The 15,686-nt window shown below is 44.2% G+C and overlaps 2 protein-coding genes across 10 annotated transcripts in view; one reads left to right on the top strand and one right to left on the bottom strand.

The window, feature by feature from the left end:
* Positions 1–644: 644 nt before the first annotated feature.
* NEU2 (neuraminidase 2) overlaps positions 645–15,686 on the bottom strand; it is a 37,132-nt gene continuing 22,090 nt past the window's right edge. For 4 of the 9 annotated variants that reach the window (XM_061354530.1, XM_061354529.1, XM_061354536.1 and 1 more), the window contains 2 exons: positions 3,529–3,733; positions 645–1,752 (listed from right to left, as the gene is read on the bottom strand). In XM_061354530.1, coding sequence (XP_061210514.1) covers positions 814–1,752; positions 3,529–3,729 — 1,140 coding nt within the window. In that variant the 5' untranslated portion in view covers positions 3,730–3,733 and the 3' untranslated portion in view covers positions 645–813. Of the gene's footprint in view, positions 1,753–3,528; positions 3,734–4,713; positions 5,446–5,467; positions 6,113–8,706; positions 8,932–9,031; positions 9,150–15,686 lie in introns of those variants that run through there. The other 5 variants (XM_061354531.1, XM_061354537.1, XM_061354534.1 and 2 more) reach the window with 5 other exon arrangements.
* The window catches only part of NGEF (neuronal guanine nucleotide exchange factor), a 49,493-nt gene continuing 47,734 nt past the window's right edge, over positions 13,928–15,686 (top strand). Inside the window, exon 1 of the mRNA XM_061354524.1 lies at positions 13,928–14,130. The gene's annotated coding sequence lies outside the window, so the exon portion shown is untranslated. The remainder of the gene's footprint in view (positions 14,131–15,686) is intronic.

Here is a 15,686-nt window from a genome sequence, read left to right as displayed (position 1 = left end):
CAGACATGGCTGGGTCCCAAACCACAGCCTCGTGTCCTACATAGATCCTACTGTCACTTCCCGGGAAGAGGAAGCAGCTGGAGCACAAGTTTTCTTACATGAGAAACCAGCTTCTCAGTGCAGTGTAAGCAAAAGGGCAAATAAGGAAGACTGTACTGCATGGGAAGTAAGGAGAAGGCTAAGTAAGACAGAAGTCCATGAGGGACCATTCAGCAAGGCAAACCCAAACCCACTGCAGAAGTGAGCAAGGAACATCCTGAGCACAAGGCATCCCATGGCCCTACTGAAATGAAGACAGCAAGCCCTGAAATCTGGAGTTGCCAGCGAGTCCTTCACTGAATGCAAGAAGCATCACACCTAACAAAGCACCTTTCTGAAGAAGGGAACTGCAGCCGTTGGGCAGTCAGCCCAGGGTCCTCCCTAGCACTTTCTCCACAACTTTCTGAATTCAGCTTCCATAAAATCACTGCCATCTGTTCCCACATAGGCCCTATGTTGTCCCTGATCAAGTCTATCAGAGGCCTCAAGGCAAGAGGACCTATACAATAGTCATGCTTGTTTTGAGAGCTTGATGCTTAAGATAGCAGCCAAAGGGGAAGGCAAGAAGCTAGAACAGGCAACAGAAAACAAAACCAAACACATACTCATTTTTACTATGTTTAATAGACTTTGTAATCCACAGACGACACAAACCAACGCCAAAATAAGGGTGCAGGAGGAGCAGAAAAAACCTGTTGCTGAAAGACAAGTAACAGTGAAAGAATTATCAGCAAATGTGGTTTTCAGAGGGTTGATGATGGAAAGGCTGAAGACTCAGCACTCTAATGGAAAGGCTTGCTTCAAAGTGAACATTACAAAGATTATCTCTTCACATTGTCGGTGGGTCCCATATTCAAAGAGGCAGGAGAACAAGGGTGAGCCATCTGGCCCAACCCCCATGTACTGCAGATCTGAATAAGCACACAGGCCCTTGAAGAGGATGCTTGGTTTTGTCCAGCGTGCTGGATTTAATGGGTTTTTGTTGAGGTAAACTCCCAAATCTCTTCGACCCTTTGGGTTTGTAGGATGAGTGTAGAGCAGCCAACTATCTTGGCATCTGGCATCAGGGGGAGGTGGGAAGGCAGTTACACTTCCGTGACAACCAGAAGGAGGTTCTACTAGCATTTCTACCCGCTGGCCTTCCTCAAAGTCCACCCCGTGATTGTAGCTGACAGCCTGGATTCTGGCTCCCCTGCTGCTCCTTGCATTGCAGTAGAGGACCTTCCTGCCACAGGTCTGCACCTCTGCGACCTGGCACTCCACTGCGCTCTCCTCCCCAACAAAGTTCCCCATCTCCCACGTTGTCCCATGATCAGAGCTGATGAAGCAGAAGGCATGAGGGGTGGGGTGTTGCTTAGGGTGCAAGATACGATAGGCATAGGCAGGAATCACGAGGCTCCGGGCCTTGTTGAGCAATTGTAATCCATGACCTGGCCCCACTGCAAAAGTAGCCCAGTTCTTGTACTCAGTGCTAATGGTACTATTGGTGATATCCTGGGCAGCGCTCCAGGTCTGCCCTTGGTCCATGCTAGTGACGTAGCAGAGACGTACCAGATTGATCTTTGTCCTGAGCTGATGCTGCTCAGAGATCTTTCCCGGGACAGCTATGAAGAACAGGATCAGTTTCCCTGAGACCTCATCATAAACAGGACAGGGGTTCATAGATCGGTGGTCTTTCAGCTGTGCGTTGACAATGGTCTCCATGCTACTCCACTGACAGGCCCCGTGTGAAGGGAGACAAGAATGAAACACACCATTACAAACAGGTCCACATTTCAGTGTAAAGATGGCTGGAGAAAAATTACAGAAGAGCACGAAGAGAACAAGGGAAGTTAGGGGATAGTGAAGAAATGGGAAGACAGTACACTGGCACTGCCAGACATTAGTGAAAATCATTTGCATGACACAATGCGTGTGCACCTCACCAAACAGGTGGGTTATGTCATGTTTCATTATTATTGAGGAGCTGAAATCTCATTGCAGCTCATGTCTGACACATGCCCAGTGGTCAAAGTATACAGACACTGTGCTGTCAGTGTTTTTTAGGAAGTCACCTAGGTAACTGCGCCCTTTTCAAGTATCCTAGGTGCTGAGAAATTCCTTTCCATTCAGATTCCTATTCCTCCGTTTGTGTGAATGAGCATACCAGCCCACACTGAGGCACCTCACTAGAGCAGACTGTACAGCTTTACACGCTCTGGTGTGGAAACTTGGACCCTGAGTCGTCCAACACAGAAAATAGGTCGCAGAGCAGGTATAACAACTCTCCAAGCCCTGTCTGTCTTTAAATGAATAGCACAAAACACAATCACATTTCTGACACTAACACTGCAATTAGAAAATTATTCCTACATCATGTTATTGGCTTAGTAAAAGCAGCATTATTTTCCAGTAAGCCTATATTAATTGGCTTTTCTGACTTGCTCATTGCCCTTTTCAGCCGTGTCTTATCTTTGTCTGTTCCACCAGTATTAACTTTTTGGGAATATTTATTATTTCCATTTTAAGAAATTCTAGCATGTGAACACAAATTACTGAGTTTAAAACCAGCTGAGCCCTACCTAACTGAATTACACAGGGTTACACAAGATGTTACCTGAATGGTATGACACTGTAGGTGCACTCAGAAGCTGCTCCTGCTAGTCAGATCCCAGCTCTTAAGAGAATCTATAGTCTATGACAACTAGTCACCAAGAAAGGATTGGAATAGAAAGATACAATGACTTTTTTCCTCAAGACATTAATGCATTTGCAAATGCAAAAAAAATATTATAAATAGAGTATCCACCACCCCCAGTCCCCCAGGAAGATAACTGTTAATAATAACTAGTTGATTAATAAGGTAGCCAATTCACTGGCATAGACAAACCAGACACTTCTGCGTGGGGTGGTTTGCTGTTCTGAATTGGTTTTTAAACCAGAAATTAGTCCTAAGAAAATGAATTAAATAAAAAAAAAAAAAAAGCTAATTCAGTCCTCCCCATCCCTGTGGCATTCCCCATTTCTGCCTCTCCTCCACATCTTTGCTGTTGCAACAGGGCTTTTGTTCCATCTCCCCATTTGCTTCTCCAGCTCTGCAATGGTGGGTCAAATCCCAGCAGTTATAATCACACAGAATCACAGAATGGTTTGGGTTGGAAGAAACCTTGAAGATCATCTGGTCCCACCCCCTCTGCTATGGGTAGGAACACCTTCCACTAGACCAGGTTGCTTAAAGCCCCATCCAGCCTGGCCTTGAACACTGCCAGGTACGGGGTTTGTCTGGGCAATCTGTTCCACTGCTTTAAGACCCTCACAATAACCAACTTCTTCCTTATATCTAATCTAAATAATGACACATGCATTACTAACAAGCAGATTTGTCTCGTGTAATTGGGGAGAATGAAAAGCTGCCCTCTCCCACAGCAAGAGGGCAAGCATTCAACTCATGCGGGGACAAGTGAACCATACAGGTGAGCAGCCTCCTCCCTTTCCTCCCCATGCTGGTACCTGCACATGGTGCGTGGTTGGGTCATATGTGCCTCTGCGCATTGCTATTAGCTTGGCATGTTCATCCACCACATCCTCCCGTTCCTCGGCGAATGCCAGGATGATGCTGAACCGTGGCAGGTAAAGCAGAGCTGGAATTCGATAGCTCCAGGTACCATTCCGGAACAACGTCTCTTGCTTCAAGACAGGAAATGAAGCCATCGTGCTAGGGGGAAGAAGAGAAAACATACTGCATTTGACCCACACTTAACACAGCAAAACAGGACAGATTTCACTGCTTTTTGCCCCCCCCTGCTCAGTGGGACCTGTCCTGCATTGAAACACAACTTCTACTTTCAGCTTTGTCTTTGTCTTGTGCTTTTCCAGAGAGAACCCACATGTTGCATACTGGCAACACAGGCCAATCTTACCCCAGGAGCAGCCTGGCTGATCTTACCGGAGTGATGCAAGTACAGTAAAAACACTTAATGAAAAGCTGCCTATGGTTTGTTGTTTCTTTTTCATTAAATCCACAGGCTGGGAATTTTGTGGATTTGCTTTGCAATTCAGCAAACTGTTGATAATTAAACATTACAGTATTTTACCTCAGAAGACCATTACTGTCTTTGTTGATTGTGTTTCCAAAACCCAGCACAGAACTTCTGTTTTGCCAAACAGGAGCTTAAAAGCCCATCTCAATGACACACTGAGGCAATCCCTGGCCTCTACTGTGTCCCTATTTGAGGCTAGTGAGCACTAAGCATAAAAAAAAGAAAGAGAACATCCTTTCCCTATAAGATTAAAGAATCGTCTGAATGGTGTTCTATTCCTTGTCATCTGTACAGTGAATTAAAAGCAACATTAGGGAGGAAGTTAAACATGAGGAAGCATTTAGGGAAGCTACCTCTATGTAGGTGTTCTGTGCTATACCCCCACACAGCCTCTCTTGCTCAGACCTACTCAGCCCTCTATCCTCTTGCACCAAGCCTCTCCTACCCTGCTAGAACCCCACTATCTCAGAGGGACTGCATCTGAGCAGCACGGGGAAAGATCTCTGATATGATATACCAGAAGCTGAAGGCCTGAATATCCTGTGCTCAGCAGGGACAGGGGAAAAAAATATTAGATCTCTGACGCATTGAGTGGGTAGGATGGCAGGGAGAAGATGACAATACACTATGAGTAAGAAATTCAAATGCCTCCTACCTCAGCTGAGGCAAGACTTGTTGCGCTCTTTGTTGAGGATTCTCTTATTTACTAAATCTTGGAAAGCTCTGTAGTGGCTATTGGTCAGGTATCAGATACTTATGTTTTTGAAGGCTCTCTTGATAATCCAGGACCAGATGGAGGCAACTTGACAACTGCTTATGCAGCTCCAGACTGCACATACCTACCTGGAGAATAGTTTGTGCTATTCCATCTTAGAAAAGATTATATTAGCCAGCATAACTAACACAGACTTGGTTAGCAATTTGTTTTGTGGTTTTGTGTGTGTTTGTTCTGGGCTTTTTTGCATTGCTGATTACTGAGTTAGGACAGCACAGATAAGCTGAATTAATCCTCCTCAGACAGCACCATCACATTATTCTCTATCCAGATCCATAGCTAGGCAGCGAGTATTCAAACATCCCTTGTCTTCGCCTTCCAGATGCTATAAATATCAGTGAGATTTTTCAACTCACAGCACTGATCAAGTGGATTTGAACTGCACTGTCTTAGCTAAAGGCAGCTGTACAGGAGACAAAGGAGATGTAGGAAAAGCCACAGGAGACAGAAATCTGTCTCCGAAGAGTAGCTATTTCCTCCTTACTGTTGCTGATGAAATGGCAGTCTGAGAAAAGGCAGCAGCACCACTACTATACAGAAATGTTACCAGAATTTATCCCAGCTATCCATGCAGCAACATGAAAAAAATAGGAAGACCCTCCTAGAACAAATAACTGCGCTGTTCAGTACTTACCAGCATGGATCTGGCTATTTATACAGACCACAGTCATGGCTGTGTTCTCATGGCTCCTGAAACAGAAACGCACTAGAGTGCTTCCAGACTATTTAAAGGGAGATTATTTAAAGGGAGATTAGTCAGCCTGCCTAGTGCAGCACAGGTTCCCTGGCATTCCTGCTCATGATGCCATTCCAATACTGCAGTCCTGCTTGAGGGCAGGGCAAGGGGAGAGGAAAAGAAAGGAAAACAAAAACAAGAGGAGAATGGAGATCTAGGCTGCCACATGAAGTCCCCAATGCAAAGACAAGAAACCAGTGCCATGGGAGGCTGTGCTGCAGTGTACTGCACCCGATTCCCTCCCATACGAGCCTGTCATCTGTGGACATCTCTGCCCATGCTCTTAGTCCTTAGACAACTGAGCTCTGTGAGATGCTTGGTGTGGGTATTGCAACACTTCTTTTCCTCATATTGCCAAATGGGGCTTGAGGGAAGGTGTGATGTTAAAAGGCTGGGAATAACTGCCATAGAAACAAGCCCGAGGGTCCTGGACACAGCACCTGCAACTATAATTGAGGAAAATACTAAAATCAAGTGACTTCCATCTATTTGAAGACTGAACAGGGGGATACGTGTTGAGTATGTGCATATACACATACTGTATGCATACACACATTTGAATATATACTCCCTACACACTGTACCCATCTGCAGAAAAGCACTTCCATACTTTTTGAAACAACCTTCAAGTCAGTATTCAGCTGCTTTTACTTGTCCCTTGTGGATCCTCAAGCAGAGATTGAGTCACAACAGTTTGAGTTTCACACAGAATCAAAAATGCAGAATCTTTAAATAAGCTTGAAGTTCTTCATATACTTATTTAAAAATAAATGGTGCTGCTTTAGTTACTTCTCCAGCCAACTGGAATGACCTCTACCCATTTTCAAAGCCAAAACCACTAGCTACACCCTCCTGAATAAAAGAGAAGTAAGATTAGCAAGTCATCGACAGGACAGCCACATGAAGAGTGTTCAAAAGCTCATACTCTAGCACTGCAGGAATTCATATACATACCAGTCCCTCTGAGGTTTAACTGCCAAGGGATGCATGTGCTACTTTGCTCCTAAACCCTACTGAAATAGCAGTGGGTGGCTTGCAAGGAAGAAGGTAGCAGCGTTGCAGACAGCACAATCTAAGGACATTGGCAAGGCAAAGTTTGTAGACCACAGCAATATATTCTGAAAGACCAAGAGGTTTAACTGGAAAAACCCACAAACTTGTGGGAACACAAAGGCCTGAAATACAAGCAGGAGACCATAGAGCAGCACACAAACCTCTCAGACCAGTATCAATTTAGTCACCTTGGAGTTAGCTGTGCTTTTGCGTGAGGTAAAAGGGTGAGAAAAGGGAAGCTGAGTAGATGTGTGATTCTTTCCTAGGAGAAAAAGAGGTAGCTGGTAACCTCTTTCCAGATGACAGAGGTGCTAGTGAAGGAAAAGGAAGTTTATCAGGTAACCACTGAGCCAGTATTCCCTTCCGCACTTTGGTATTTACTGGAGTTTTGCATTGATTTGCCAGGTTTATCCCTGTGTAGTGTCCTGTTCAGGCTGACCTCTACCTGCAGTTCCTCTCCAAGACACCAGGGAAGCTGCTGCACTGAGATCCAGTACCTCACCCCTGAGCTGGGCAGACACGAGGAAGGGCGGGCACAGTGGAAACGCGTAAGAGAAGGGGGGAGTTAAATTGGAGGAAACCATTACTCATAGTTTGCAAGTTATACGGCTGTAACGACTTCCAAAGCAGAGACTGTCTCCAGCACACCAGAAGAGTCAAAAGCAATAACAGCTGTCAACAAATGGATCTGCGATGGATCTGATGCGTGGAAGGAGCCCAAGCTGCATAAAGGCTAGGTGCTGGTGACACCAGGAAAGGGTAGTTGTTCATTTCACTTCTGTCCTTCAAGGAAGCGCACACAAACTTGTCTAAAGAGCAGGATTAGCCCTTGCATGTTTGTTTGCCCTCTCCAAAAAAAAAAAGTGAGTAAAAAGTGACATTTCCCCTGGCCTCAGCCCTCAACATGTTCAGATCCAAACTGAAATGACAGTATGTCTTTAAAAACAAGAAAGAAACCCAGCAGAAATGAGGTAATATCCTGAACTTTATCCCTTGGTCCCTGTCAGAGTGTTCTGTGCAGAAGGCAGCTTGTTCCTGAAAGAATTCAGATAGATCCCAAAAGAAAAAAAACCATTCAGGGAGCTTTAGGAGGGAAAATACAAACAAAATGCCCAACAAAATCAACTGCAAAACCCAACTAAAATCCTGCTTTTCAAAGCAAGCACAAGAACCCAGGTCCAACAGTTCTCTACTGAACATCAGACCTGATCCTTTCCAAACTTACAGAAGTCACCTAAGTGCTATGTTGAAATACATTTCTTGTTTCACTGAAAGAGATAAAGACATTTCCATTGGGATACCGCAGGCGGGGGAGAGGCAGGAGTAGCCACATTCCAGTTGTACAGGGCTAAGAAAGAGCAGACCCAGTTTTCTCCTAGAATACGCTGCACAGTGTATTCCTGTGTGCAAGCATTTCCTCCTAGCCAAACAGCATGATTGTGCTTGTTTCTGCCAAAAGCCAAGCATCACAGCGCTCCATTTGCAGCATTCTTGTGCCCCTAGAGCAGATCCTACACTAAATCTAGGCTATGCGATTTCTGAGCAAGCCAGACAGCACACATATTTATTTAGTCCAATAAATCACCTTCAGTATAAACTCTGAGAGGTTATCAGTGAGAGCAATAAACAAATTAAAACGTTCAGATTTCAAAAGTGAAGAGGCACAGAACTGGAATTACTTTAATCCATCAGCCAACTGGATTAAACTTTTTAACCACACTAGAAACAGAAAGTGTTTCTTGTGGCAAAAACTTCGTACCACACTTAACAAGGGGATTTTTCAGCCTCCCCATTACACACTTTCCTAATCAATCAAGTTCTGCTTTTGGCTCATGGCTCAGCTTGGCACAAGCTGCTGTACCTTTAAGTGGAGGTTTTTTTAGCACTGGAGAGGAATTACATGAAGCAGCAGTATTAATGTTAGTGCATGTTTGGTGGAGGCATACACAAACTGCACTCCTGCTTGAATCTACAAGATGTTGTATTTACCTTTCTAGTTCCTTTCACTGCCCACTGTTATGGAAAAGTTGTTGGTTTTTTTTTTTGTCTTACAGAACTAAAAAAAAAAAAAGAAAAATAAATACCTCTTTCACTCTGTGTCTCCTGGAAGCCACGTCAAAGGGAAAAAAACACAACCCAAACAACAAACCCAAAAAGCACTCCTACTGGATTAGATAAAAGGGAGGCTCACCACACTCTTGCCAACTAGTCTCCAACCTGCAAAATAATTTATATTGGCAGCAATGTCAGCTGCCCTGGATCCCAGGAAAAGCTAGCAGCTGGCATGTATACACAAGCAGACATTTAAATAGCAAACCTGTTTTGCATATAAGGGGAGGTTCCATGTGAGCTGGACAAGCACTAGGGAAAGACTTAAATTATCATAGTAATTAAGCAGCATACTTCTACCTGCATGGATCAACAGCGCTGTAGAACTGCTGTTGTTTCTAATGGTTATGCAGTTCAGCATGCTGTCTTATTTCTTTGTCTTCTTGTCCCCTTGATTTGAGGAGGGGAAAGTTCCTCTAGAACTGCAGACTCCCGGCGCTTCCACTCAGAGTGCTCCTGAGCTCTGGTAAAGTTTGCCACAACCCCCCAGAAAATAGCTATAACCAGCAGGTGACAGTGCTGTGATAATCCGATATATTCCTCTTCCGACTCCCCACACACCCAATCCATCGGCATGCTGGTTTTGGATGAAGAAATGGACTAGCACAGGAGTCCCCATGCAGTGGTACAGGAATAACGTGCTGGTGCAGGCAGATACAGTCCCAGCAGCATCTGTGGAGGTGTTGCCAGGGCCAAACTACCCCAGCAGCTCCAGTCAATGAGCTAATGGGGAGAGTTAGGCATAAGGACAGAGGGGAGAATATGAGCCTGGGGTCTCAGCTGAGGAAGAAGAGGATGGCATCACCCCTTCTTCCAGCTGTGCCCTAGCTTAGAGGCAGCACCTGCAGTGTTAGGAGTAGCCAAGCCAATGATTTCAGGACTACCTTGTGATAATGATCTAATGTGCTGCTGCTGCTGACAAGAGATGACCTTTCCTATCTGCTTCTTTCGCTTTCCCCTCTTCTCTACTGTGTTTCCACTGCTGCCATTAGTGCTTTCTTGTCTTTGAAGTGACCCAAGAAAATGAAAACAACAATCCTACAAACAGATCTTGCTAGTGATGAAAAAGGAGGAAGTCTCCTCATTTGATGGCAGTTGTAGTCCATCTGTGCAAGCCAAACAGGGAGTTGCAAAAGCATGGATTTACAGCCAATCAACCAAATGCTTTAATGCTTCTGTATTACTAATTACCATCTTCCCTCTCTCTTGAGCAACCCTGTATCCTTTCTTGTGCCAGCGCTGATGCTCATCTCACCTTGGCAAGCCAGCAGAGGATGTCAGCCTGGCAGAAATGAGTCCAGGAAAAAAAAAAAGAAGTGAAGTTTTCTGCTGGGTCATTGCCCTGGACTGCGTCAGCAGGAGTCAAACAAGCAGCATGATCTGGAGCAGGAGCATGAAGCTGTTGACAGGAGGAGCAGGCTCACCTTTGTGACTGGCAGCTGACATTAGATCAAATCGGCTGTATCATAAACCCACACCCCATGTTTACAAACTCTGCCTAACTAAGCTAGTGTTGTTTTAACTGAGACACACAAATGCCTGAGGGCATTTTTAGCTCTCTGCTTTTACCTCGAATCAAACAATATTCAATATGAGGGAAAGTCCCTTCAGAGACCATGATATTGATATCCACCAGACAGTAACTTTTAACAGTGACTCGTGGAGAAAATCCAGAGTCAAGTAAAACAGAAGCAATTGAGGAAGGGAGGCACTAACAAGCTGCTAAGGCGCAGTCTGCCAGAAAGCCAGACATGAACAATTGCTTTGTGGATTTCTTCACCGTTTTTCAGCTCCCAGGCTGACAGCAGTGTTACTCAGGTGCTGTTCTGAGTCACACTTCTGCAGCCAGAGAACACATAAATGCTCGTTTGCTCAACAGAAATCACCTTGCCCAGATGCACCTTAAAACTGGTTGTCCATCTGTTCTTAGTGTGGGAAGTCCCAGATGTGGCTTGCTGTGGTGGCGATGTTTTACTGCTTTACATTGGCAGTGTGCATATGGCAGAGTGGCCATGCCTCTGGCCACCTCTCATCTCTCCTTATCATCTTCTCCTCCCCAGCCAAGGCTCCCACCTTCCCCTGCAGCCAGCTGGGGTGCACTGCCTTGGCCTGCTCCCCAGGGCAGGAATCAGACATGGCTGTGCAGAAGGTAACAGCCTACATGGCTAAAACTACTCTCACAATGAGGAATGCACTGCTTAGTCATGTTGAGGTTAACCTGGGTGAACCCCAGTGCCTGTGCAGGACAGCCGCACAGTCAACATATGGGCATGTTGCAGTGCTTCCTCTGCCTGGCCACTGCCAAGCACTGCCAGAACCCAGGCCTCCAGCACTGCTCTTCATACATACCACAGACTTGTATCTGCAAAAAAACCTTTCTCTGTATAAAAGTGCTTTCTTTCCAAACAAGATGTTGTATGCTGCAACTGTATTACAAAACTCTTCCTTGCTAACTATCACAAATGGATGTCTTGGTGCATACCTGCTAGGCTTGATCCTCCTTCTTTGCTTTTGGTGTAAATCACAATCAGTGTCACCAGTGAAGTTTAAAATGGGTACAGGTCTGAGGAGAATCAAGCTCTTCACTCCTATTGTTCCACGCTTACTTCATTGCCCTTAGATCTGATTGTTGTAATGAAAACGTTTTTAAAAAGGTTAAAAAATGCAAATGGGCTGTGTGGGTGCATTAATAAGAGGATATAAAAATAATGCAGAAGATAATATAATGACAGAATACTGAACAATGGAGCATTTGCATTTTGAGGACCATGTTCAATTGCAGGTGCCACCTCTTAGGAAAGATATAGCAATAGCTGCAAATGAAGGCTAAGTAAAAGAACTCAGAAGCTAGTGCTTATGAGCACATGTGAAAAGAAGCCAGTAGGAAACCAACACAGGTTACATTTAATGAGTGATACCTAATCCGTTAAATATAATCGGTGCAAAATGTTCAAACCTGATTCCATTGATTCCTGACACTTATTAGAAAGGCAGGCCCAGCTTCGGTAATTCAGCATTTGTGTTGTGCTGTACAGTGCAGCAGCTGCTGTCAGGCAGCTGTAGTTAAAATCCAAAGGTCTTCTGTAGAGTCAGGCCATAAGAGAAAGAAACGATGCAGTTCTGCAAGTTTTCAGGTAGAACATCTTGGGCTGCTTTTCAGACATTAGGGATTCTATGATGGAATATGGTATAATATGTGCAGAACATGAATCCTATAGACCTGGGGTCTGACTGAAAGTCTGCTCTGTCAGGGGAAAAGAACCAAAACCAAACCAAAACACGAAAAAGCCAGAATAACAATAATAATGCAAATGGTAGTGGCAGAGCTCTTTGGGAAAGAGGGTTCATCAGACAAGGAAAATTCCGCCATTTTCTTTTCATTCCAATTCTAGTTAAGGAATTTAGAGCACATTTAAAACCAGCACCATATCTGTACCAGCTGTAAGAGCAACAGGTAAGAGGAGCAGGTACTCTTTGCATTTGTACCATTTCATACTCTGTTTACTCCAGTGAAGTTGTTTCTTATTTCCCTCAGAAAGAGTAAGCACAGAATGGTGCTGCCAGTGTTTCTTTCCCAGTAAGTAATAGCCTTTTACAAATTATTTCCTCTCCTTATGGAAAGAATTGGGCAAAATCAAAATAATACTCCCTCAGCCCAAAGTGCAACAACATCACCCCACAGTGGACCCATAAGAACTGCTGACACTCCATGGCGAGTCATGGGTTTGTCACAGGAAAGCTTCCTTACCCTGTGAGAGACAACATCCATTAAACAGCCTGCCTATGACACACATTACACCATTTACTCTGCCTGTTTGGAACACAAAAAAACCCCAACAAACTGTATTTTTGTAACTAAACGAATGGCACAACCTATGGGAAGCAAAAGAAGAGAGGTGGTGAGATTTACATACAAAAAGGGGATTGTAGAGGCAGGATTTATTTAGCTCTCAAAATAGCGACACTGAGAAGGAGTCACTGAAGCAATTTAATAACTGGAAAATGCAATAAAACTGGAGGCCTTTGCTTCATGTACTCTGCAAGTGCCGGGGCGCTCAGATAAGCGAGTCTGAAGCACAAAGTTAGGTAGGTTCACCCTGGGGTGAATCTTGCGACAGAGGGGAAGCCAAATTCCAGTGTATCTCTCGTTCTCATGTTCTGCTAGCCCACAGATCAGGATTGCACAGGTCTGATGGTGGCTTTGATTAATTATTATAGGATTAATTGTTGACAGCCCTCTACGTCCATTTCAGGCCCCCACCTGATATAAAGGGACACTGGCGCATGATGACTGACCTCAGACTAACCAAAGCTTTACTCAAGCAACATTTGGTCTTCCGTGGAGTAGGCTGGAGGCTGGGCATACAGCTCCATTTTAAAAGGAATAGCATAATGTCGTGACTAATTAAAATATTTTGATATGAGCAAGGCACTTGGTAAGTTCAGTGCACTTCAGAAATCAAAGGAAAGACTACCGTCAAATTGAGCAGTGATGCTGTTTGTAAGAGCCATTCAAACTGCAGGCTTAAAAATACCAAGTGAGTTATCCAAGGATGAGGGAAAAACTTCTAAGTATCGCACTGCAGAGGTTTCTACAAGCATTACAGGCTTATTTCTGTTCCTTTGAAGTGCTGGGCCCTAAGCTGCCCACAGAAGAGGGACATTCAAATAATAGTATACAAGCCCAGTGGAGAGAACAGCACATGTAAGCACAGCTTGAGTAAGAAATCATATATTGCAAGGGAGAAAATTGTAACAGGCATTTGGATGAACAGATCCAAAAAGCCTTAAAATAAAACCATGCTTGCCCTGCTATATCTACCCCAGTGTCCAGGTGTGTGAACACACATGAAATGTAAAACTGGCAACCTAAAAGTAGTCATAAACATTCAGGTCTTTTCATCTCAAATGGCTGTAAATCATGTAAAGCAGGAGCAGTTTCTCAGCCAGTGGGCCTTTAAAGTGTAAGCAAATACCATTTGCTGTTTCCACTCTTTGAGTCTGCAGATTTGGACCAGAGCTTCACCCAGTTGTTAAAGATTTATATGGGAGGTTTAACAATGCCCTGTCATCAAGCCTTTGGCACAAGCAGTGCAAAGGACATTCAGGGCATATTTGTACTAACTTATCTGGGTAAAGGGAAAGCTGTTCCTTTAAATTATGTTTGCTGTGACTCTGGAAACTGAGCAAACAAAGTCTGAGGGAAACTTCACTCTTAAGCAGAACTGGCAGAAGGTACAAGGACTGAAGGACTGGGATCTTCTTTCCGAAGGACATACCCATCTCTGGAGCCACAACTGAATTGCAAATCTCTAGCAACCTGGGGGAGTTTAGTCCAGACTTGTTGGACATACCTCATCCCTATGACAAATGAGACTGGTTCAGCCCCAGACTGTCAGGTGAGTAAAATCCTATTTTGGGGGGATGCTGGAAGAGGAATGGTCTGAGGAAGAAACCTCAGGCCACAAAGGGACGAATTCAGTGCCCAAGAAAGAGCCAACTTTGCTCTACAAGTGAAGTCACACTGAAGGAGTCCTATGCAACCCAGACAGAGCACAGCCATGGCACTGTTGAAATGCTGGCTGACAGAGATGAGAGACACCATTGGCACAGCTTGAGATGCATAAAAACCACAGCAGGGAGATGAAGCCTAGTCAGAGAGGAGACCCAGCCTGCACAGAGCACACATTAATGTGACCAGCTGAACAGCAAACATCCCCCAAACCAACCAACCAACCTGTGTGTCTTTTTCCAGAGGCAGGACAAGCTGTGATTTTTCCTGGCAAATGGGGTCTTGCTTAAAAAAAATACATAAATAGAGACAGGAAATAGGAAAACCAGCCTGTTTTCCTCCTAACACCAGGCTGACCATTCCCCTTAGCTGATCTTTCCTTTCACTCTCAGGAGACCCATTGCTGTGTATCCAGTGTAGCTGTGAACACTGCGCCAGCCGTTCTGTGTATTTTTAAATGCACAAAGTAAACAGGGACTAAAATTCCCTAAGAACAAACTAGCTCTTGAGAGATGAGACTATGGACAGATCCAATTGTTATAGTGGAGCTGCCACTTCCAAATCTAGTAGGAGATTGCACTAAAATAGTGGGGGGAAAAAAGAAAACTTTTCACTGAACCTGCACAAAGGACTAATTGGCTGACATTAATTTTAAGAGATGGACAAAAATTTTATTCAGGTCTGATTTTCTCCAGACTCAAATTGGGAGCGATAAATCTACTTTAAGACTGTCAATACAGGAGTATGTGTGAAGCACCAGAGTAATTACCAGATAAGAAGAGACCTGAGACAAAGAACCCATTGTCCCACACTACTATAATTTGGAGAGGACATTTGCAATGAGGACAATGCAAAATGCTTTAGCTATATAATTATTGTCATCTGTCCCTGAGTATGTGGCCAGTGCCTGAGGTTTTCACTCCAATTCTCCTTTTGGAAGTAGCTTGTTTTATGATTTTCATAGGCAATTATCATCTTTCCCACAATAGTGCTTGGAGCCAATATTTCATGTTTCCAAACAGCACCCCATGGAAGCAGCCCCATGAGACCTAAAGTAAGAAAACCTGACAAGACTCAGTAAAACGTAGAACCATCTACAAATTCCATCTTCTCCCTGCCTTGTTTCTTAGCCAAAATTCTCTTTGAAACAGATGTCTATGAAGAAAAACCCCAACAGGCCTAGCAGGTTACTCAGTCTTCAAAACCCAGAAAGTTTTTTTTGTTCCAAAAGGGAGCAATTCCTGAAATAAGGACTCCTTCTTAGGGGGGAAAGAGCAACAGAGACTGAGGAACTAGAAATCTAGACAATGTGCCACATGGGCACAGAAATGTAGGAAATACCAAATGTAAAAATCACCCCAAAAAAGAGAGAATGGCCAAACTGGTTAATTTTTTCTTTAATTACAGTACTGGCAGAGCTCTTTTGAACCCATCAGGGTATCT

This window comes from Neopsephotus bourkii, unplaced genomic scaffold (assembly GCF_033783945.1).
Source record: "Neopsephotus bourkii isolate Nb327-2 ecotype Australia unplaced genomic scaffold, CSIRO-AGI_Nbou_v1 NB_739, whole genome shotgun sequence".
Lineage (NCBI taxonomy): Eukaryota > Metazoa > Chordata > Aves > Psittaciformes > Psittacidae > Neopsephotus > Neopsephotus bourkii.
This window is presented reverse-complemented; position numbering and strand designations above follow the sequence as displayed.